Source organism: Cydia strobilella, chromosome Z (genome assembly GCF_947568885.1).
Source record: "Cydia strobilella chromosome Z, ilCydStro3.1, whole genome shotgun sequence".
In the NCBI taxonomy this organism is placed as follows: Eukaryota; Metazoa; Arthropoda; class Insecta; order Lepidoptera; family Tortricidae; genus Cydia; species Cydia strobilella.
The window spans coordinates 50672292-50697430 of record NC_086068.1 but is presented as its reverse complement, the minus strand read 5'-3'; the positions used below and the strand labels follow the sequence as shown (position 1 = coordinate 50697430).

At 37.8% G+C, this 25139-nt stretch overlaps 1 protein-coding gene and 1 long non-coding RNA gene across 2 annotated transcripts in view; one reads left to right on the top strand and one right to left on the bottom strand.

Moving 5' to 3' along the window:
• The window catches only part of LOC134753946 (uncharacterized), a 96809-nt gene that overhangs the window by 3688 nt on the left and 67982 nt on the right, over positions 1–25139 (bottom strand). Inside the window, exons 6-12 of the mRNA XM_063689973.1 lie at positions 24040–24207; positions 23279–23407; positions 22770–22898; positions 22047–22272; positions 4072–4194; positions 3566–3741; positions 255–388 (exon numbers count right to left, since the gene is read on the bottom strand). Of these exons, the coding sequence (XP_063546043.1) occupies positions 255–388; positions 3566–3741; positions 4072–4194; positions 22047–22272; positions 22770–22898; positions 23279–23407; positions 24040–24207 (1085 nt within the window). The remainder of the gene's footprint in view (positions 1–254; positions 389–3565; positions 3742–4071; positions 4195–22046; positions 22273–22769; positions 22899–23278; positions 23408–24039; positions 24208–25139) is intronic.
• LOC134753986 (uncharacterized) overlaps positions 1–25139 on the top strand; it is a 174932-nt gene that overhangs the window by 147056 nt on the left and 2737 nt on the right. The gene's annotated exons all lie outside the window — the stretch shown is intronic.

Genomic DNA, 25139 nt, shown 5'->3' with positions numbered 1-25139 from the left:
ACGTGATTTTTTTGCCAATTTTGCGTAATGGTACGGAACCCTTCGTGCGCGAGTCCGACTCGCACTTGGCCGGTTTTTTTTTCTGGTATACAAGGAACATATCCGACTTTTGTGAATACATTTTGTACAAGACGTCCAATACGGTTGCAAACCTATATAAAGTACCTACTTAATAAAACACGCTTGTTCTTCGCGGTTGATACCTACATGTACCTACATTAAAGTTCTCGCGGTGAACGGATCGTGTTACTAACCTGATGGGCACCATTCCAAAGGTAATATTCTTGGAGCTCATGTCGTACGTGCACTTTACTTTGTAGATCTTATCCGCCTTGGTCATTACGACACTGTGATGCTGAAGGACGACAGTGTTGGAGTACACTCCGGTCTAAAATTAAAACGAATTGTTAACTAATCATCATTAGATTTGAACGTGCAAACAGTTCGATAAAATCATAATTATATTTAACAAATTCATTTCCCTCCTGTAAACAGCAAGCAATACATATATAGAAGAGAAGTTAAAGAAGTTTTCTCGCTGAATACCTTCTTTCGCACAAACGCTGCAATGTATAGAATGCGGTGTTCGTCGCGCTCATTTGTTTCATTCGACGCGCATATTCATGCACTTCAGAGTTTACATGTCTATGAAATCTATGAAGGAAGACAATATGTCTAAGAAGGAATGTGCCCTATATTCCTTCTTTTCTTAGACGTATTATTATTGCTGTTAGTTTTTCTGTACAAACCAGAAATTATTAAATTAATTTATTAAATCTACATTCGTGGTACAAACCAACAGCAATAACAATACTAACAAGGAAAGGTACCCAACTGTCGGGCTCCGATTTGATTTATTTTTATATATATTAATTATACATATAATATAGTCTAAAATAACAGACACATATTTTTTTAGCTGCCCAACTGCTGCCCGTAAAGTTTTCATAATAAAATAAAACTAACAAAATAACCAAAGTGAAGTGAGTGAAACGATGAGAAGTATGATTTTTTTATGCGATAGTCAGCAAACGAGCAGACGAGCCGCCTGATGGGAAGCAGTCATCGTCGCCCATGGACATAAGCAACATCACAGGAGCCACTTGAGCATTGCCGACCCTTGAGAACCCTAAATACCCGCTTCTTGAGGAATCCCATGTCGTAGCACAAAGGAAATACCTCAGGAGGCAACTCATTCCACATTCTGCACGTTCTGGGAAGAAACGAGCGAGATGCCCGCTTATTCTTGGTATGCCATGTGTCTAAGAAGTGAGGATGAGCTTTGCTCCTTTGGCGGGAGGTGCGGTGATAGAAACGAGACGATGGCACCAGATCAAACAGTTCCTCGGAACACTCCCCATTGTACAGACGGTAGAACATGCAAAGAGAGCCCACGTCTCTCCGAAGACTAAAGGCCCATTTACATGGTGCGAGTTTCTCGCCTCGACCATGCGATTATCGTAGCACGAGAAAAAATATGGCATCATGTAAACTATACGTACAATATCGTAGAAGTAGGGGCGATAATCTCCTCGCCTTTGATGATTGGATGTCTCCGTGTAAACAAAACTTAAATGCGAGAATCGTATTTCGAGTTTATATGCTTTTTAGTAGTCATCATGAGTGCATTGCAAGAGGCTGTTCTTCTGATTGTGTCGGTACTTTATACGTTTTAAATTTTACTTTTACATTTTAATTTTCAAAACGCACAACAAATTTTTTCTTTGAATATAGGTACTTGAATTTAGCTATTTCCCGCCAAGAGCCAATATTAAAATAAATGCAACTTAAATTATATTAAAATCATTAAATTAATTTGTTTTTGTAAAAAAAAATCATTTTTGTTAGAAGATATTATCGCTGACTGTACTTTTCTTTAACAGACAACTAACTAATACTCATCGAGAGAATTTTAACCAACCCAAACACATCTAGGTTGCGTTGTTTTATAGAGTTCCCATGGCCACCTCCTGTGTTCATAATCAGACCAGTTCAATGGTACCATAATATTACATTGTCACCCAACTCACATATGTATAGGAATTTTAAGCTCAATCAAATAATGGGAAGTGGGTTAAATTTGCAAGATTTGACCAGAACAAACATATTCAAACAAACAAACATTTACAAGTTAAATAAAAGCTTGTAAAAATATTGTGAGAAACAAGAAATATTATTACGAATATTTACGGTATACGTATACCTAGTGGTAAATGATTAGCAACTAATCACGTAAGTTGACTGGCAAAACTCGTATGAAAATCGGTTCGGACCGATTCGTGCGATACTCGCACGTAGGTACGTGAAAAAATGTCATACGAGAACGAGATTAGACGAGTCGAGAAATCGTAAGCAAATATCTCCCTAGAATGCGGCTCCTCGTGTAAACTATTTCGCCTGGCGATAATCTCGAATGACATAATCGTAGGCGAGTTTATATTTCTCGCATGAATGTAAACATTTTTATACGATACTCGCCTGGCGATTATTGCATACGATAATGTCATACGATTTCTCGCCCCAAAACGTGCGAGAAACTCGCACCATGTAAATGGGCCTTAAGAGGTTCTAAGCCGTCAGTAAGTTCGGGATTGCCGACAATACGAACTGCCCGCCGTTGGATGGAGTCAAGGGGAAGGAGCTGGTATTGTGGAGCGCCAGACCAGAGATGAGAACAGTACTCCATATGGGGTCGAACCTACACTTTATATAACAAAAGTCGGTGACCCGGTGTGAAGTACTGTCTGGGTCTGTTAAGCACCCCAAGCTTTTTGGAGGCCAGTTTGGCTTTTTGTTCCAGATGGTTACGAAACTGGTCTTCGTTCGTAATGTCGTAACTTTGAAGTGGGTTTTCTTTTGTAAAATATGAGTGAGCCGAAATAACAACCAACATACTTATAATAAAACCAGTAATTAACTAGCACTGCTTGAACAAAACTTTTCAGTACTTTGGAAGATAATTTCTCCCAGTAGGTTGTTTGGGCAGCTAAAAAAAATACTCCTGTTCTTTCAGACTACTTTATAACATATATAATAATCAATCAAATCGGAGCCGGACAGTTGGGTACCTTTTCTTGTACTACACTACTTTATAATTATCATACATCGGGGTTTTTGGCGCGGGAATGATTTCGTGCATTTATAACTTTGTTTATTGTAAAATAATTGCCAAACTGAATTGAAAATAGTTAAGTACCTATTTTCAATTCGATGAATGAGAAAGGTACCCAACTGTCCGGCTCCAAATGTGCTTGGAAATGTTGGCAAGTGTAAATCATTTTCGCACCAAAAACCAGGATGTATGATAATTATATTGCATACTCAATAGTGTAAAGGTTGTGTTATGTTGACAACAAAGGTTGCGACAAGCTAAACATAAATATATGTGGGTATTTTAGAAAAAGCTCCATCCGAGCTATGTAGCATGTGACCGATTGCCTCAAAATAGGTATAGCTAATATAATACTGAGTTTACCTAACGGTCGCCTGATTCTGCTAAGTTTCAAGCACACAGCACAGGGTCATTTGGCACCGGTAAAAACTAGTGTAGTGTGGGGTTACTCACGACGCTCTGTGTGTTACAGTCCTGGCCGGCCATGGTGAGGTCGAGGCGGAAGAGGTCGCTGTTGACCACGTCGATGTTGCACGTCTCCGAGCGGCCCAGCGCGTAGATGCGCCCGTTGAACGGCTTGTTCGTTCTGACCTGCACCGCGATTCGCGTGTCCTTGCACAGTACCGACACTGAGGAAACACCGGGTAAGCTCACGTTTATTTTGAATTAGGTACTGTTTAATATATTGTAGTCTAGTCTTTCCCATGATTGTTACACTAATATAACGGTATGACATACATTAAAATCAGTCAAACTGCTGAAGGGCGTCCGAATAACAGATAATGTAACAACAAATACGTAAACTCGAGAACTATATCTATCATAGTTTACTATATAATTTACGATTTCCTTCCATCTGCCTTAGTCGGGTAGAACTAGTTTTGCTTTTATGGTCCAATGAGTCATTATTTTTTTATTTCTGCTATATTAGATAGTTGACAAGTTAATTGCATATTTACCATCGTAACAAGTGCCAGTCTTGTCACAGTTAGCGTCGTTTCGTGTCAAGTTGCTGGAAGGGTTAGTGTCCTGCTGGTGGTCGATTGTTACCGGCAGCTCTCCATTAGTGTTGCTGGGTGGCTCTAAAACAAATAGAAAAGAAAAGGTTGTAGGGCCTGGCTCGTATTCCAGCTAATGAGGGCTCTACTGTAATAAAAAGTACTCTCTAATAATGCCCAACAAATGTATAAAGCGCACGTATTCGACCATCCGAACCTTTGATTAGGCTTGCTGTAAGTGCGCGCCTCGCGTATCATCATAATCGAACAAGATTGCAGCAGCGAACCGCAGTAAGAGTATCCTAATCAGCAACCGAACTACAAACTTGCTTTTAAATCAATAACATTACAGACGTGCGTCGTTTTCGAAGCGACCAGAATAATACTCGGTAACTTTAGCAAATATAGTCAATGTTGCAATTCCACAAGAAGTAAACGCGACCAACACGTAAACCTATTGAAAGCATTCATAATACAAGCCGCACTGCTAATGATAAGTGTACTGTGACCGCAGCTCCGCTGCGCGGCGGTAACACGCCGACTGCAATTACCGCGCAGCGCGAACCTGACAACCAAGGGCTATTCTAGATTTTCACACGCAATTGGAAACTACTTGGTCCCATTGAGACTCGCCTACTAATCCCCAGAGCGAATGCTCGTTGTTAAAATCTCATGAGTTACAACATAACGTGTCGTTATGCGAGGTACAGCCGCCGCCGCGCAATAATCGACTGTTTTGTCAACGCAATTAGCAGGCAGATGAGTCTCTTACATCGGTGCATGGCATTGTATGTATGTATGAGCAAACACTGCACATAAACAAACAATGGCCACATTTTTTCACAAGTTGGTGAGACAATCATGTTGTCATAGAACAAGTTTACCTCATTAAGTACAATATTAATGATGCATTAAATGAATTAACATTAGGTATTAAGGTGGTAAATTATAGTTTCGAGTCCGACATAAGCTGACATCTGTTTCCAAGTTACATAATGGGATAAGACACCAAAATTTATCGCCAATTTTGAAGGACCAAATAATATCAAAATGCTTACCTAAACATTCCTCCTCTCTTCCTGACTAGTATTTAATTAAATATTTTACCATGAAATCAAAGACAATTAAATATGTCTAATTATTTTCGCTCCATAAAGGAGTCGAGATTACTTGTTTGTAATTTTGGTGTTGATTAAAGTACACAGAAGCCGTTACATTAGCTAAACAAGAAAACAGTAATCAGCTGTCATCAACACTTCATCAAAAATACCAATAATAATGCAACAGAGAAGTGGTCAGTGAACTCGTTACCTTGCTATGGATAATAAATTAATGCTTTCGTTTCTATTGTAAACCTTATAATCAACTTTTCAAAAAAAAAGTATTTTACTATTATGTATTCGACGTCGTTAACTTTAAAGCAATGCATAAGCGGATTAAAAGCAACTCCGTATACATATATACCAATTAACCTAGACAAGTCATTTACTCTTTTCAGATGCCTAGGCACCTTGATTTCCTAATTCGTTATCATATACAGGTATACCTCCTATATATCGTTAGAACAGTAGGCACCTAATATACTTGGTTTTAGGATTAGGAAATTACGGTAACCTTTAAAAACTGACACGCCGACTTACCTACTGATTAAAAGCGTTTTAATAACATTTACTCTTTATCATGTCATCCCAGTTGCATTGTTCACTAAACCTTGTCTTAACAAACAACAAAATTGCGGATTTCTTATTACCGTAAAATAAAATCAGGTTTCTATCGTCCAAAGTTTGACATCATCTACGAATTTGGAACTCCATTTCTTTCTAACGAACATCTAACAAATGACATTTATGATTGAAATTTGGAATTATAATATAGATAATGACACTTTAATAAGAATAATAAGGGTTTAAAGCTCATTAGTCATTAATTACCAAAACAATATTTTTTTTTAGTTTTGGACCATTCTTGTACATATACCAACTTGGAACCTGGTTCAGTACACGATAATGTGTAGAACTTTTACTTTAGACTAAATTTGTCAGTATTTCTTAAAAATTTATCTTAGGCAATTTTAAATACAAGTGATGAGATAAAAAGCAAATATATATATACTTTTTTATATTTAAAAAAACTTAAAATATCAACGCAAGATTGTTCCAAGAACAAAACGTTAATAATCACAAAAAACAGGCTCTTAGTGTGTAACTAACAAGTTTAAAATTAACAAATCAGTCAAACACATTTTAAAAACTAAGTAATTTTTTTGATTTGCCCCATGGGCAGCAAGCTCCGGCACATCATACAAAGCTTCAGACCAAACCTTTATAAAGAATTATTATTAAGAAACAAAAACCGACTTCCATGTGGGATGCCGGTAAAAGATTATTGTTGATTTGCGGGTCCGGGTCCGGGTCCGGGTCCTGGACCAGGTCCGGGTCCGGGTCCTAGACCAGGTCCGGGTGTAAGTCCGGGTCCAGGTTCAGGTCCAGATCCGGGTCTGGGTCCGTGTCCGGGTCCAAGTTCGGTCCGGGTCCGAGTACGAGTCGGGGTTCGAGTCCGGGGCTGGTTCCAGGTCTAGGGACCGGGTTCATATCCAGATCCGGGTCCGAGTCCGGGTCCAAGTTTGGGTCCGGGTCCGTAACGAAGAGGACAAATCGCCAAATGTGAACTATGTGTCGTTGAAGAGTTCCATTCTGATCATCATCAGCAGTTCCACTTCATCAAATCTCAATATTTTAAATGCAAATTCTGGATTTGTTGATGAAAATACAAAACTTACTATATGTATGCCTTTCACATTTAAGGAGTTCCGTCAATTTCTCATGGATCGCATTATCAGAACTCGAGCTTGACAAAAATGTTTCTGGAAAACCTAACTTGCTTAACAAACATACCAAGAGGACAAATCGCCAAACGTGTACTATGCGTCGTAGAAGAGTTCCATTCTGATCATCACCAGCAGTTCCACTTCATCAAATGTCACTTTTTTAAATGTAAATGCTTGATTTGTTAATGAAAATACTAAAATCACTATGTATGCCTTTAACATTTTAGGAATTCCCTCGATTCCTCATGGATCCCATCATCAGAACTGTGTTTTGACAAAAACGGGACCAATCTGTATGTATATGCTTACAATCAAGAAAAAAAAAACAATCGGTCCAGAAATGACGAAGATATGGAGTAACAAACATAAAAAAACCGGCCAAGTGCGAGTCGGACTCGCCCACCGAGGGTTCCGTACTTTTTAGTATTTGTTGTTATATATATAGCTCCATGCCGTAATCGGCAACGGCGACCCTAGCTAATTACGAGCGTGGGCTCTGACATGGCTGGCAAAGCCGAACTTATTTTTAAAAACTCTATCGCAGGTTATAGCGGCAACACAAATACATCATCTGTGAAAATTTGAACTGTCTAGCTATCACGGTTCATGAGATACAGCCTGGTGACAGATAGACGGACAGACACACAGACGGACAGCGGAGTCTTAGTACTTGGGTACGGAACCCTAAAAGACAAAATAAACACAACCGAATCGATAACCTCCTCCTTTTGAGATTTGGAAGTCGAGTCGGTTAAAAATAACAAAAATAGGTAGGTAGCTAGGTTACCCTGTAATTCAAAAGTTGTGTTCAAAATGTTCAAATATGGTCCAAAAATCTCGCGTGGTCATAGTTGAAATCAAAGTACGAAAATTTTGTTTTAAAATATACAAAAATAAACGAACCATTTTACAAAAAACCTTCATTGATAAAACACTACTGAATAACTATTTAGTTTTTACTTCACCGCCGAAAGTTCCGCGACTCGATACCCGCACAAACCTGTTCAACTTGGCAGTGAATGCTAAGTTACTCTGCCGCAATCTAGTGAACCTAATAGAAAAGGCACGATGATTCTAACAGTTCACATAATTCAATAATACGTAACGAGGCCTGTTTGGACTATTGATGAACGCTAGGACCATAGTAACCTGATTTTAAGGCTGTGCTTAACTAATAGTTAATAGTCGTAATACGACTTTGTTTCTATTCCGATTTTGAACTTTATAAGACGTTCCTTTGACGGATGCACTGGAGCGCGCAGTCGCATTATTAATGCTTTAATTAACGTGTCTATTTTAATTTGCTTTTTTATTTATTATATTTTTCTCTACAGCATCAATGCTTATAGAGATAAGGCAGAAATAACTGAAATAAGAGATACACAACTAATAAACTAATACAAATAATTAAAAACTGTAATAGATGTCATATAGGCCCCTAGGCCCCCTAGGACCCCTAGGCCACCCCGCCACCGTGGCGGGGTGGCCTAGGGGTTCATGGCGTTAGCCGCGATAGCTAAAGACGCCGGTTCGAATCCGGCCTTCACCACTGGAGGGCTTCGTCACTTTTTCTATAATATATGACATCTATTACAGTTTTTAATTTATATATAGTAGTGTGACTACTTAAAAAAAAAAAAACAAATCAAAATATTTAATAAAAAAAATAATTTGATTTGTTCCCAAACTTGTTCACAAATAATTAACTTAATGTGACTGTCGGCCATAATTAAACAAGATTACTACAAATAACTTCATAAATGTTGGTTTACATCGTAGTACTTACAATACGAGTAAAGCTGCTCTCATGACCTTAACAGTAAAAATAATATAATTATTATTACCAAGATAAAGATAATCGTGGACAAAGTACAGCTCCAGAGCCCAGTCATGGTCTGGGGGCTACTGTGAACATCGAAATTTACAAATCTTATATTTCCATCTCTACCACTCTTGTTCAATGGAGATGCACGGATAAAGAATTTCAAAGTTCGCGTTAAGCCCCAGCGGAGTCCATCCGAGTCGGTGACACGCGGCAACATCGGGCTGCCCATTCGCAACGCCTCAATGACTTACAAGAAATGAACAACAATTTCTCACGCTAACTTAATTATTTTTCAAAACTATTAACCTCACCTATGAACTAAGTATGTGCTACATACAAGAGTAGATGAAAATTTGACTAAACAGCACTTGAATTGATTTGTTTTGATTTAACCAGCATTAGTTACCTATTTTAGACTATTCATTTAGAGTATGTTTCTTTTTGCAAAACATATAATATAACTGTTTTTATAAAGACGCTATTTTTACTGTCTACTTACTTATAACGGTACATTTATTAGTGCTCGTTTCAGTGCGCTATTGGAAGTACCTACATACTCAAAAAACCGCGAAACTATATATATTCAACATAAGGCTTCTTTAAACCATACTTATTTCGTATTCTGACTTAAAGAATTGTATTGTACCGTATCAACGCTGTAACTGATACGGTTACCAATCAGATAATTAACCTTTCATGCGACGGCAATCACCACGTTTCGCTAAGTTGGATCCATAAATAACCTAATTATCCTTACCTAAGAGCTGCTTCAATGATGAATGCCGATTACGACTGGAGCATACCGAAAGACAGATATTCCATTTAATTTACTGGAAAGACCTGTGTAAAAAGCCGTCAGTATCGCGGTCGGAAGTGTCTGTAAGGCGATAACGGTCCTATTCGGATAGGGTTTCTGAAGGCAATGTTACCTATTACCGGGACACCGTTACACTTGCATTCCCTTCTGATGCACAGTGTACAGCGCCAGTATTGGATAAGCATTGGTTGATGGTACTGGTAGATATTGTAGATAATGTCTTAAAATGTGACGTTTTCAACCAAAAGGTACCAACTTGTCGCTTGTTGATAAGGTTGATTTCTAATTGAAGCTATATGGAAATAGGTCCTTACTGACAAGCGACAATAAGTACCCTTTTGGTTGAAAATGGCATAAATATTAAGTTAATTTACATAATCCTTGTACCTAACTATTATTATTAATTAAATAAATAAATAAGTGCGTAGTATAGCTTACATATTTAGTAGACATTGACTTATTTTATCCCATATTCACATGACAAGTAGTAAGTGACATAAAATACGGAATATTGGCAACAATTGCCTAGGTGTAAATGTCAGAACTTCAGAAGTCGTTTCTACAACTACGTTCGAAGCCAGGTTGATTTGCAATGGCCGCGCACAAGCCGCGGCCAATGACCTATAACTTAGTGATGGCATAGCAAGGCCGGCCAAGGCCGTTATATTATCGCGGCTAGATTAACGCTGCATATGTCTATTAATACTTAATTTACGAGCATATTTACACAAATGCGTGAATTATATCATTATGTTTCTTTTACAGCCCAGCGATAAATGTGTTTTGTTTTCTTTACCGTCTTGTCAGTTTTCAACCAAGGAATTCACATTTCTTCGGTTCATAATAATCATAATAGGCCAGGAAATAAATGCTCAAAAAAGAGAGGGAAATGCTTGAAACACAATTTTTGACTTCGTAAGTTTGTTTGGACTAATTAGGTGGACATATCAAAAGTCCCTGGTCGTAGCCCTTGAGCCGGGGGGAAGAGTCGTTATAGCGGCAACAGAAATACATCATCTGTGAAAATTTCAACTGTCTAGCTAGTTCATGAGATACAGCCTGGTGACAGACGGACAGACAGACAGACAGCGAAGTCTTAGTAATAGGGTCCCGTTTTTACCTTTTGGGTATGGAACCCTAAAAACTATATGGTATCGAAAATCTTGACTAAATAAAACTTGTAACTAATTCAATCACCTTCCATTTTGTAACAGTGGCCATGTCGCTAAGACGCTTCCGAGATATAATCCAAAAACCGAAAACTGGGACCTTCAAATCCCCTCTCCCCCCGGCCAGGCCGGGGACTTTTGATATGTTCACCTCTTAACTAGTCCAAACAAAGTTACGGAGGCAAAAATTGTGTTCCTAGCATTTCCCTCTATACCTTCTTATTGCTTGCCCTAATAAGGACTCCGTTTCAGACATATAAAGAAACTTCGATTAAGACACCGTTCTATTTACGCGTGACGTGATTCAATTATAATCAATTTAGGGCTATTTCTATGATGTTTTTTGGTCTATTAAACCAAGAAAAAAATCGACCTCACGGGCGATGCAAAAAATTCTATTTAAGTCGAGTATGACCACCGTTATGGGCTACTGAAGCGGGCGCCACCGCCGCCGGCGCTAAGCTACATCCGTAGGTACTTGTTTTGTCGCTTTTTGCATCGAATATCCGAATGCAACGTCGAGGGCGTGATACGGCACATTCCGACCCAACCTGGCTGATGGAATTATACAGACAAAACTGAGCCGATATCACTGCGCCTACTGATTGAATTTAAATAGACTGCGGTCATGCTCCACATGCATAAGCCTTTTTGTGTCTTTTGTCAGACACTCGTTTTCATATCATTTATCTTAATGACATTGCAAGTTAAAGAATAGGGTCCAATTATAAAAGCCTACGGGTATATTTGCTGTCGAGTGTAATTGCATGCGGCATACCTTACCGTTACAATTGAGTTTTAAAGTTTATGCAAATATGCCTGAAATTAGTTGGTACGTAAACCGTGGGCCGATCAACTATTTTCTGTATAAACCTGTCCTGTTCATTTCCAAAATATTAACTGCTACTTTATATTAATCTAATATGTTGTAAGATCACAATCATAAACTTAGATCTGTTTTCTTATGGTTACTTTAGCTTATAATGGTAAATTTATTGTAAAAAAAAAACATGGACAGGCTCCCATGAGCCGTGGCAAAATGTCGGGACAACGCGAGGATGATTATGATGATGGTGACTCAGGTGACGAAATTTATCTCCCATACAAAATATTACTGTCCCCAAGGCGTATGGACTAACGACTAATGGTAATCCTGAAAATATTTTCCTAGACGTCTTTTTTTATTTTACTCTGTTATTATAAACATTTGTCTCCTTATTTTAAATTCTATTTATCAAGCACGTTAAATATTTAAGTGTATAAAATATTCTTTGAATATTGGTCCCTGCCGCGTCAGTAAAACACTTGTCGGCTGAGTCACAAGATAAAATATTCTAATAAATGCGAGTGTGACAGAATATCAACGGCTTAACGGCTATAAATTGGAGCGGAATCTGCGTATCGAATTATGGCGTCGGCCATTTCTATATGTTAAAACTGGCTTGGCCATTTCGTTCGTGACTCGAGATGTGGAAAGTTGTGTTTATTGTGTGTCGACTGGCTAACAATGCAATTTCGATGTTTAATAATTTTGGAAACTAATTTGATTCTGAACTTATGTCTTTTAGGTCTAAAATGCCGCAGGACCATGATTTTGCTCTGTATTTTCAATAATTTTGAGTCAAAAAATTGCCAAAAAGGTTTAAATGTCACTTGGCTCACGGTCCACTGAGTCACAAAAACTGTGGCCCAGAAGACTACTTTGTGACTCAGGAGACTTTAAGCTTATACAATTACACCGTGAAACTTATTGCCTTATATGAATCATTTCAATCATTCACTTCTTCATCGACGGTCCTTTCAGTCAGTATTTCCAGCAACAATACGTCTATTTAAGCTCTACTGCATATCTTAATCTTTCTTTGAGTCTGAGCATGACAAAGGGCCGGCTGATGGATATTTGAAAAGTGCAGCTGATGAGCTGGTACCTAAAGATGCAGATATTTCTTAGTTATATTTTTAATTCAAATTATGCTAGGTTAAGTATAGTCCCTTCATTTGTAACAGTTTACCGACTTTTAATTATGTAATAAGAAAAGTAGATTAATTTTAAAAACAAATACTATTTCACTTCTAGCTCTGACACGTACCATTACTGTTTTCATCCCCTAATATTAATCGTTTGCCGAATTACATTAAAAACTTTATCTTCAAACTGCTCATGTGACTCAGGAGACAATATCTACTTATAGTCCGTGGCGCACACGGCAAAAAAGTGCGATATACGGCACATGATGATGATAGAATTTCCTATTGCACAGTCGCTCCTTTTGACTCACAGATTAATTTAGGAAGGGGAGCCAATCAAATTTTTGATGCAAAATTTTGACTTCCGGGGTGCCCCCCTAAAATTTGTAAAAAATTAAGTTTTGATATATGGTCAAGTTTGGTATTATTTACGTATAACTCAGGGATGCTAAATTCATTTTTAATATTTAATTTATAAGGTTTCATATAAATTTTTTGGAAGAAATTAAAAATAAAAATTAGCTATTAAATGTTTTTTTTGAATAAATGCCTTAATTTTTCTTATTTTAATATACACACAAAAAAATAAAAAATCATAAAAAAGCCCTATCATTCCTCGTTATTAGAAGTATATACACATGGCATATTTACTCTAAAAAATGTGAACAAAAAAAATTAAAATGTAGACCTACTTTCGACCACAAGCTCACTGAATAGAATACAACGATGTGAGTTACAGCTATGAGAATTACGGCGTTTGATGATGATGAGATACCCTTTAGCATGGTGAATTATTAGAACCATTTTAGGAAGGGGAGCCACCTAGATTTTTGGTGCGTTGTGGATGAAAGGGTGGGGGGGTGATTAGTGCCATACAATCATACATTTATGAAAGGCTGATTTTATTTCCTTTTCTACCGCCATTGCGGTAATTTTTAATAAATTTAACATATAAAACCCTTTTTTCTTAAATCTTTTTTTCTATAGGTACAAAGTTCTGAAACTCGAATCCGTGACCCAGAAGACGTTTTACGTGAGTTTGTTATCAAAATCATGTTTATAAGCCAGTAAAACCTGAAAACAAGCGTAGCTCGTGATATATTTGCAATCTATTATCCATATTCAATGAAAATCCGTTTGTTGTAATAAAAAGTTTTGTATACCAGAAATAGTTGATCCGCCCGGGTATGTACATACAGTGCAGATTCAATTTTCTAGCAGAAGCTCATTTGCAAGTTAAGGCATGAAAAACATGTTGAAACCGTTTTTTCGATAGTTTTGATTGAGTACCAGCGCAGCGTCGAGATAATTTATGTTTTCCATTCTAAAGGAGGAAATTGAATTTGTGCGTACCTAGTTCCTGGATAGATAGATAAAGGATGATATCGGAGTGGGAGAATTTCTGAATAGTTCATTATATTGTGTGCTTGCGTTATAATGAAGTAGGCTAGACTGGCTAGAGGATGGATGGCAATCTTAATGCCATAGCTGCGGTTTTCGTAATGGGGTAGGTAGCTCGTTGTGTGCTTACCGCTCGTCTAACGTAGTATTTGAAAGCATTAGGTAAATTATAACCGTAGATGTCGGTAACTGCTGTTGAACCCATCATTGCAAAATAGAGAAATTGTGAAGCAGACATAAATTACCCTCCTGCATAGAAACTTCTTTGCAGGGGGGTTGCATCCAGGGGGGGTCAACTATCTCTCTCTGGAGCTGACTGTACATAAATTCTGAAACAGTATATTACCCATTAGGTTAATAATAGCTTTTTACCGGGACTTGTCTCGTGTAGCGCTCGTTGACGAATACACATTGCCACCTTGTTGATTTTGAGTCAACTTTCAAAATAAAAAGACCTGTGGATCAAATTACATCTAAACCGATGATGATGTAATTTGATCCACAGGTCTTTTTATTTATACATCTTTTAAAAATCATCACAATACTTCATTGTGTCAATTTAATAAACCCTTTGTTACAGTAGGTATATTTTTTTTTGTGATTCAGCATATTTACACAATATAGTACATTTCGATGCTAGTGCCGAAAGTATGTCATTACTTCACGAGTACCGAGATATTATATTATAAGAACAGCATTTCCGCACGTGTATCGAACGACGTTTTTTAATACAGTTGCGAAAAAATGAGAAAAACAACAAGTAAGGAATAAAAACAATATAGAATGTTGCCTTTGGAAACTTAGCTTGCAGTAAGAAAAAACGCCTCTTCTTTGACAGGCGTTTCGGCAGCTATTCCTACCTCTACCTTTCATAGCTATTCCGTTCCATTCAGACAACGGTTTTTCAATCTTCAATATTAAATAATAAACGTGTTATAATGATGACGAGGTAAGTAATAAAATATGAAATATGTATATTTTTCGTAATCTTACATTAACAGTAGGTTTTTATGTTGGTTACGACATTTAAAGGAAACTAATATTAACACTCATCAATAAGTAGTCAATTGGAACAAGTATAAATTTAAAAAAATTGGAAAAGTAAAAAGCACTAGTTCGCGAATACCAACTTTCCGCACGCTAAACAGCTACGTAAAGTAGCACTTTTTGAGCAACTGTATTAAAAAATATGTTATAAACGTCCGGAATAATCTCTATAGTTTTCTACTCCTTAATTACTTTGATCCATTCGCTTTCCGCGACACTGTGCATTAAGAATTGTGCTGTGATATTCATAACTACGTATGAAATGTATAATACTTATATGACAACAATATATTAAAACTATGAAATGGTACATAATTATTATGTCCTATACCTACGTAACATTATGTCAACGCATTCATTAGTGTGTAGGTAGCCATAAAGCTGTCCATACACGTTACGGTTTATTGGCCAAGCTGTGTATTAGGTTTTTGAAAGCACACATGGAACAATGTAGTGGTATGCCAGAGGTCTTAGAATACTTCTATTTTCCCTCAAATCAAAAGAATCGCACATGATCTGTTACTTCAATACACGTTCCGGTCGACCTGCATATCCACCTGTATGTGCAAGGTTAGACATCTAAACAAATGTAAACCGTAACGTGTACAGCCAGCCTTACTTCGCATGTTGATTATACTATTACGGGCAGAACGAGAAGTCTCCAGTCACGGACGGCGTTAATTACCTTGCATACGGCGGAGTTACGGACGCATCTCTCTAACGAACATAATAGCGTGGGTAAAAGCGAAACGAAGTAAACATCAGAAAAGAAAACAAAATCGACATGTGACTGCACCTACTGTAACTTCTCAAACATAATCTACGTATACTTAATTGCAAAGTACATAGGTATGCACTTTTCGGTGTAAATTAATTCACCTGCATGAGGACTTTCAAATTAAAGGTCACAGGAGCGAGCACCGACTTGTTCTAATATGTTTCTTGGAGCTTATGGTAATGAATTCATTTTTTTTTCATATTTTCTTATCCATTTTTGGTGGAGGAAAACATAGTGAGTAAACCAATCTAATCGTAATAAGGCCTATTAGATAAATTCATAAGAGCTGGCGCGAGATTTGTACTGAACTCAACGTTATAAAATAAAAAATCCTTTTTGATGACATGAAGTTAAAAAAATAACGCTCATACAAATCTTACAGGCTATGGGCATAAATGGACGGCCCCAACATAATTATAATTTTATTACTGCATTTTACTAGGTTAGGTCTTTCGCATTGCACCGATACACAGCTTTGTATTTGAAATCGCATAGCGGTAGATAAGATTAACCTATAATTAATACATCCTTTATATAAAGCTATTTTAGTTAGAATATATTATCCATTATCATTTAAGTAACGTTCATCTATGAAAAAAAAAAAGCAAATATGTAACTCGATTTATTATATTAACTTTTATTCTTGCTCATTACTGCCTGTCTAATACGTTCTCTTATATTTTTTTAAATGTTAATTGTTATTTTAACGCACAACAAGTGTTACGGCAACCTAGGCACATCTTAGCTAAATTTCATTGACTTCGAGTTGTAAGTGCCTACCGTACAAATCGATCGTATCGTTAGCGTTAGATATTCCACAGGCAAGAGTTAACCGCGGCCCGGCTCGCGAACAGCCGCGGTATCTGCCATCACTGCCATTGACCCAGGGCCTGGCATCGTGAGAATATTCAAGTGTCCACTTTAACAAAAACTGCTCGACAATACTGGCAGGCGGCAATCAATTGCGGCCTGACTAATCTATTAGCAATTTAAAAGAATATGACGACAAAACATAAAGTATTTATTGGGTAGGTAAGTTTGAATAAAGGGGAACGTACCTATATACATATTTTGTGTACCTATGGTAAGGGTGTGTACCTTCCAAACTTTTATGAAAATTACGGAGCTTAACTTAGGAACCACTTCCTTCCATTAAAGCTAAATTCGGAAGTATATGAACAGTTGGATGACACTTTCAATATCAGGTTTCTTACCTAGCTCAGCTAACTGCACGGCCTAAATCGGTGCGGCTGTCTAGCTCACACAATTCCGTTTCAATATTTAATCTGATGATTATAAGAGCGTAAAAACTGCGATGTATTGTAAGCATTTCTCACGACTCGACAGTACGCCGGAGACTTTATTCATGTTCGCACCACAGAAGAACCTCTAACAATTAACTTCCGTTGAAAATACCGTGCGCTAATGGCATAATAATTATCAAGATTTATATCGCATATTGTTTTAACGCGCAAGTAATTGGCTTTTAACTTAACCATGGTGAATATTATGCATTATGATTATGACTAAGTCATTTTGATTCGTTTGTATTTGGCACTAACACTGTATAATGGAAAAGTATCGTACTAAACATGCAGAAGTCAAAAATAAATTTGTTTTTGCCGGTTCCATCAACATTTGATGAGCAAGAGGAACATTCATCAATCATTACGCCTTTATTAAGGCCGGACCCGCCGCTACATAGTATGATCGCAGAACACCTCTTGCATATTTACTTTAAAGTGCATTGTAAACAACATGAAATAAGTAAATACTAAATACTTAGGTTAGGTATTTCAAAAAAACCTTTTACCTGATAAACACTGTACACGATGAATCCCGGCCATATATGATCTGGTATATCTTTTTACCGAGTGTGTGCACTCGGTATTCGAGCAGTTCTTATGTTTTAATAATCCGTAATTATTGTAATTTATAATAATATTACAATACAATGTATGAGCTTCTGTGAGTTTTCTGCGAGTATATTACATCATTTACATCATACCTTAAATTTTTTGTCCATCGTTTTTTGATAATCTTCACTCGCTTCGTACTCGTACTACAATGCCATAATTGTATTTATATTTTCATAAGCTGTTTTATGCTCATTAGAATGTCAAACTTTTACTTGAGGTAGTCAGGAAAACTCCAAACATTGAAAGTTATTTTTATATGGGAGGCATTTTTTGTCAAAAAGTCAAATTCACCAAAGTTAAAACACCTCAGAACTATATCAATCTGGACACAATGGGTATGGTGAAAAGAGAATGTAATAAATAAGGTATAGGATAATTTGGTTTATATAATTAAAAATACTACAATATTTTTAACTGGAAAATTTGGTAAAGACTGTCAGAAGACCGTGCACAAAAAAATATATAGGTACTGTGGAATATATAACGCTCAAAGTCACATACAACCTAACTTTATATTATGTTTTTAATTTTGCTATGTATTTTGATAACCACAAATGATTAAGGGAAAAGTGCCGCCTGAGAATGTACATTCATTTAAAATGCTTACCACATCATGCGTGGCCGGTATATTACATCATTTACATCATATATTTTTGTTTATATACTAAAACATTTAACGCGGAAGTTGACGTCACACATGAAAAGTTGTCCGTTTGTTAACTTCGGCACTTTATACTTGATTGACAACCTGTAGCCTTACCATAACTTTGACACTGACATATTCACTAAGGTGAGCGTAATAAGTTACTTTCTATATGTATCTTGCTCGTACTAGCATATTAGTGCGAGCGAAATGTAAATGTAGAAAGTAAGTTACGCAGACGTTAGCGAATATGTCAGTAAATATGACACTGATAAGACAATCGTGTCGTGACTCATAAGTAAGACTATACTGGTATCTTTTTGGATAGTTTCAATGTACCTATTCAACGACTACGCAATCTCAATACTTGATAAAAAAACATGCTCAAAATTATGCATTTATCAATATTATAATGTACGTCTACCTCTTACTTTTTTGTATGAAACACAACATGTGACGTCACACTCACTGCTGATACTACTACTACGATAAGTAAGAGTAAGAGTCGCATTCTTTTGACCCAGATAACAAAAACCGACCAAGTGCGTGTCAGACCACGCATAATTGAGAGTTCCGTATCTTCATACAATAAAAAAGTCATACTAAGCTAATCTTCGCGACACTTACGTCCTTTTAATAAGTAGCTCCGTGGCTCAACCTATGATTTTCTAAATAATTATCGTTGAAAGTATTTTTTACGTTCTTTTCTAATTTTTAGGGTTCCGTACCTCGAAAGGAAAAACGAAACCCTTATAGGATCACTTTGTTGTCCGTCCGTCCGTCCGACTGTCTGTCTGTCAAGACCCTTTTTCTCAGGAACGCGTGGAGGTATCAAGCTGGAATTTATATCAAATACTCAGGTCTACTGACCCTTGGAGCTGTGAAAAAATCAAACTTCTAAGCCAACGCAATCAAATGATACAACCGTTTATGCCGCAAATGTCGGCAAACACTTTATTGCAAACTGAGTAGTAAAGGCTTGGAACAAATTACCCTCAGAAGTTGTGAACTCTGCAAGTGTTAATCAATTTAAAAATAGACTAGACAAACTATGATAACTGTGCTAAGTGAACTATGATTTAGACGTACCAGCATCAGCTGCCTGTCTAAAATGAAATAATAATAATAATAATAAAATGTCCGCAAATTTTCGACACGCAAGGGAATCAACACCTACAAGGTACTTCCCGTGAACTCAGAATCTTGAAATTTGGTACGAAGCAACGTCTTATAGCACAGATAAAGGAAAAATTGCGAAAACCGTAAATTTTTAGTTACATCATATACTTAATAAAAATTAATGTTATGGATTTCCTTTTGCAATAAAAATACCATAACTATGACTCGATTGTCGTGATGGGTGAACTTTTACTTATATACCTACAGGTTTGTACGGAACCCTCGGTGCGCAAGTCCGACTCGCACTTACACACGCACTTTTTTTAATTTTTGAATACACGGTTCAATAGTAGAAGGGGACACACCATATTTTTGACTTTCGAAGTCATTATTTCCAAAAGTATCTTAACGTTATTAGTGTCCCCATCCCATCTATGGATAGGTCTTCAAAAATGATATTGAGGTTCTAAACTGAATAGTTTGCGCGAGAGACACTTCCAAAGTGGTAAAATGTGTGTCCCCCCCCCCTGTAACTTCTAAAAAAGGAGAATGATAAAACTGAAAAAAATTTATGATGTACATTACCATGCAAACTTCCACCGAAAATTGGTTTGAGCGAGATCTAGTAAGTAGTTTTTTTTAATACGTCATAAATCGTAAACCGCAATTTACCTTTCACTCACGTTTCACATTAAAAATACATTGCTAAAATTATGTAATGTACGGAACCCTCAGTGCGCGAGTCCGTCTCGCACTTGGCCGGTTTTTTTTATCAAATGACATGCCGTTCCGTGCCACATGTTGATAATACTGTAAATATAATTTTTTTTCGACATTTTGTTACATCATGTACCTATGGAGGGCCCCAAAAAATATATCTATAAATTATAACTTATAGCGGCTCACAAAAGACACCTAGTGTCAAAGTTTGTGAAAATATCTCCTATAGTTTCCGAGTAAAATAGCTGTGATACTCGGACAGACGGACGGACATGACGAAACTATAAGGGTTCTGTTTTTGCCATGGTGGCTACGGAACCCTTAAAAGTATCATTCAATAATATGAAATGTTGATGACAACTGTTCAATTCTAGCACGTTTTTTTCTTAGACTACACAATAAGTACTAAGGCATAAATAAGTAGAGCAAAAAGCACGAATTGATTCGCCTAGGTATAAAAGTGGATCGATAATATACCTACCTAGAGTCTTTATTTGCTGTCCTTTAATTTGTAGTCTAGACAGTTTATTTTTATTTGTAGAAGCAGAGGTCACCGCTAACGCTTCTCCATCTCGTAACTGTATCACGCTTAACGCTGATTGCATCGGCGACAAAAACTGCACGACAGCGCGCGTTATGTGGCTTCTGTGCACTGCCACACGAGACTAGCATTCCACTCACAACTAATGCCTTCACGGCCACTCGACACAGTTTTATTTCCCATTAAGTAAGAGCTGGTATTCCTTCTTTCACTTACTTCAAAGCCTCTAGTCGGCCAGTTCTTAAAACTACCCATTCCGGGACCTATTACAGGAATGTACCTAAGTAGCATCGTCGAAATGACGTAAACGTACGTGATGCTCTCTCCAACTAGAGTTATATCTGTTTCTCACGATCTTTTAAACTGCATTTCATATGAAGCGTCGGTAGCCATCTAATAGCTATACAGAGTTAACTGCCTAATAGGACTAGTTCAATCACGAGTCTGTACTGCAAGCAAGAAAGATATCGTGACATACAAATTACTTTCGCGCCTCGCTATGTCATCCGGAACCAGCGTGTAAAAAATACTAATGGTATCCGCATTAGCACTTTAGTAGGCGTCTATTATATTATTCAGTCGTTCAAGGAAGTGTTTGATATCTTTATGACGATTATGCGGACAGCACAATACCTCTTCCATGCGTCCATTAGAATTTTAAATTGTAATGACGAGAATCCTATAGTATTTTAACATTTTGAGTTTGCAGTTAGCGGTGTGAGGTGAACGTGCTCGGACTACGATCTATAACGTGTGATTTAAGAACTGGTCGCATGAGTAAATTGTGGTCTGGTAACGAGACACATCATTAGCAAGGTGGACACTTCATAGGCGCTGTACGCGTACGGCCTGTTACTAACATTTTGTTTTATAACCTTCTTATTATTTCAACGCTATTTATTATCCCTCTTAGTTACCTAACAAACAAAACAGTTCCATTATTAAATGAAGTATCAAAGATCCCTTGATTTCTCCAGGATCCAATAATCAAAACTTGGCCTGGCCTTTCAAACAAAGAAATGACTTTCCCAAATCGGTCAAGCCGTATATATTAAAAAAAATTATACATATAACACAGAATAAAGAACCGTCTTCTTTTCAATGTTGTTATAAGTAAACTGTCTAATAGTCACGGTCACGGAAATTAAGTTACTAGACTTACTTTCACAGAAGTTTTCGAAGTATTTCCCGATGGGCTCGCCATCGTCAATAAGTGGTCGCTCGGCGTTTAGGTAAGCCGAGGGGCCGTCGGGCAGCGTGTGGTGGTCCAGATGGTACAGGCGGCAGTTGTAGGCGGCCGAGTGCGGCGCGCCCAGGTACAGGAACGAGCGGCACAGAAACTCCGACTCGATATCGCACGCCAGCCGGCACGCGGCTTCCGACGTCACCTAAACACACACGAGCCTTAAAACTCTTATAACACTCAACACGGATTCTAATAATTAAATCTGAAGTAATTTTACAGGGGAGCCATGTGTGCCACCCATACTCAAGATCAGGCGCAATGAAATTTGACAAATATAGTACCTACTGTATAAGTAGTTATACAGATTTAGTACCTACATCTGATGTTTTAATTATCCGCAGTTGCAAATACTGATCTTTAAAAAGGTTGTACTGCTGTAACTAAGCACAAATAAAGTATTTCATCACAATAAAATGTTTAGAGCTAAGGAACGTAATCAACTATCACAAACACGATCGTGACTAGATCGCCGAGTGCATCGCTCGAGCATTAAACCCGAGTGCAAGTGAAATAATCGCGCATAGCAATTTTGCTTTAAAAGTTTAAACTGTTTCTCGGTCATGCAAAAACTCAGCTCGCGGCCAGGTCGTGATTGAAAATGCGAATTCTATAGTTAGAATGGTATCGTTGTATTGTTACCTGCAATTCCTTGTCAGTGTAATAGTGCAGGCCGGCATACTGCGCCACCTTGTCCTCGGCCACGCCCACGCGCGGCGCGGTGAACACCCGCTGTCCCTTGCACGCCTGCGACGCCTTCAGGCACAGGTTCTGCACGAACACGCCACACATACACAACGTGCAATCATACAAATTGCGTACAATAAGAGTACTTCGAATAACCCACCAAGCTTATTTACACAGCGATGCGTTACATAGAAAAACTTACATTTGCTGCTCTATTTTCAATTCTCTATTAAAGTCAAGTAAATAAAATTAAGACGGATTGTGCCAAGGCCGACTTGTGGTTCATATTTCCAATTCGATTTGCTGTTAAACAAAGTTCTTATAAAACTTTAATTAACGTTGCTACTTCGATATTTCATATATGGATAAATGATGGATTACACGATAAAATAACCCAAAAACTGGGCGGCCCCAAAAAAAAATAGTACCTAAGTATTGTTAGTACCTACTAATTAGTTACCAACCTCAAAATAATCCGTTCCAGGAGTGTCGACTAACTGAACGAAGTGCTGTGCTGTGCGACGGTCCGAGTCGCTCAGAGCACACCGCATGCTTCCGTACTCGTACTCCGCCGATCGGCACGGAAACCGTTTCTGATACAATTTAGCCAGTTACATTTATATCCTTAATAAGTATAATGTTAAAAGGCAATGCCATATCATCCGCGAAGCGAAAATGGCTCTGAATTGAACCCCTGCCCACATCAGTTACGGATAAGGGATACAGCGTGGGAAGAAAATTACTCCGATCCTTAGATAGTTCGGTCCCCGTCATTATGATATTATCTTTTATGGTGACGACAGGCGTGGCGTTAGTGAGAATACTTTAGACATATAAAATATTATAAGTATAATTAAATAATAAAAAACATAAACAGTACTCATAAAAAATTGTATAAGTTCAATTAAATATTAAGAAACATAGTAATTTTGCTCGGTACACATACACACACACACACACACACACACACACACACACAGGTACACTTGTACACACATGGAGCACGTATAGTAGATATCTCCGCGAAATAGCTTGAAGCAATCGCAAGCTACAGCCCCATAACTCGCCTGGATACAATATATATTGAGTGTACTTTGTCTATATCTTGAACAGCAAGTAGGGCGAAACCATAAAATATAAATTCAATAAGATAAGCGTTAAAATTGCATTACGGAGTTACAAAGAGGCTGATGACGCCAGAACTTTCGAGTTAATGATATAGTACCTCGTTGAGACAAGCCGCGAGGCAGGCCTCCTTGGTGGAGGTGTAGATGATAGTGTTGTCGAGACCCCGCAGCGACTTGCCCGGCACTCGTTCGAAGGCCCAGGGGCGCAGGCACACGCTCTCTGTTCGGACTTGCAGCTTCACCATGTAGTACGTGTTCACCGAACGCTATCAGAAATATGATAATTTCTTTAGTTTGTGGATTATATTTAAATATGTAATTAGAAATACATAATTATATTATGTTAGATTTATCATATTACATCTGGCTGATGGTAAATCACATAAACTTTATGTTCAGCGGCGTAGCGTGAACTAATCTAGCCGTGGGCGAAATCGCATCTGCGAGGCCCTTTTCTTTCACTGTGCCCGAAGGGGCCTTGCGCGAGACCCCCACTGGGGCGCGAGGCCGTGGGCGACGGCCCACTTCGCCCATGCCTAGCTACGCCACTGTTTATGTTCACTGAGCTCAATAAAGAGAATCTCGATGGACGATGTCAGACTAAGGGAAGCGCAGCGCGCCGCATTATCGATTATCGCATTTTATTAATAAGTAATAACTAATTATTTACTTAGCTCTGTTCATTAGTCCTGACAATTAATCTGTCTCGGGTATAGCTTGAATAGTTACAATGTTACCGAGCTTAGATTTTCCTAAGGCTGGCTGACCGATTTAATCTGAATTGTTAATCCGATCGCAGCGTCGCCAGGCTAATTGGCAGCGCCTGGAATCCCGGTGTTGCTATCCAACTTAAGATTTATTTGACTATTACCTAGTCCTGTATTAGTGCATATCTAACCCCGTAACAGAGCACATTCAATATTATTGCGTATAATACGGTACTACCTGACTAATAATAAAAGTGAATGAGGGGCAAGCAAAAGTTGCATAATTTCAGTTCTCATACTAATATCATTCATTATTAAGCTACGTATGTTGTGCAAAGTTTTATATAGGCTTTAGTCTAGCGTATGTAAATGCAATGACTACTAAGTAGTGTGCTCGGCTATAAATACGCGGTATACCCTGCCCGTGTAATAGACGCGGACCACAGTACCGATAAGTACACCGGCAATATTTTAACTTGCTCGTTGTTTAC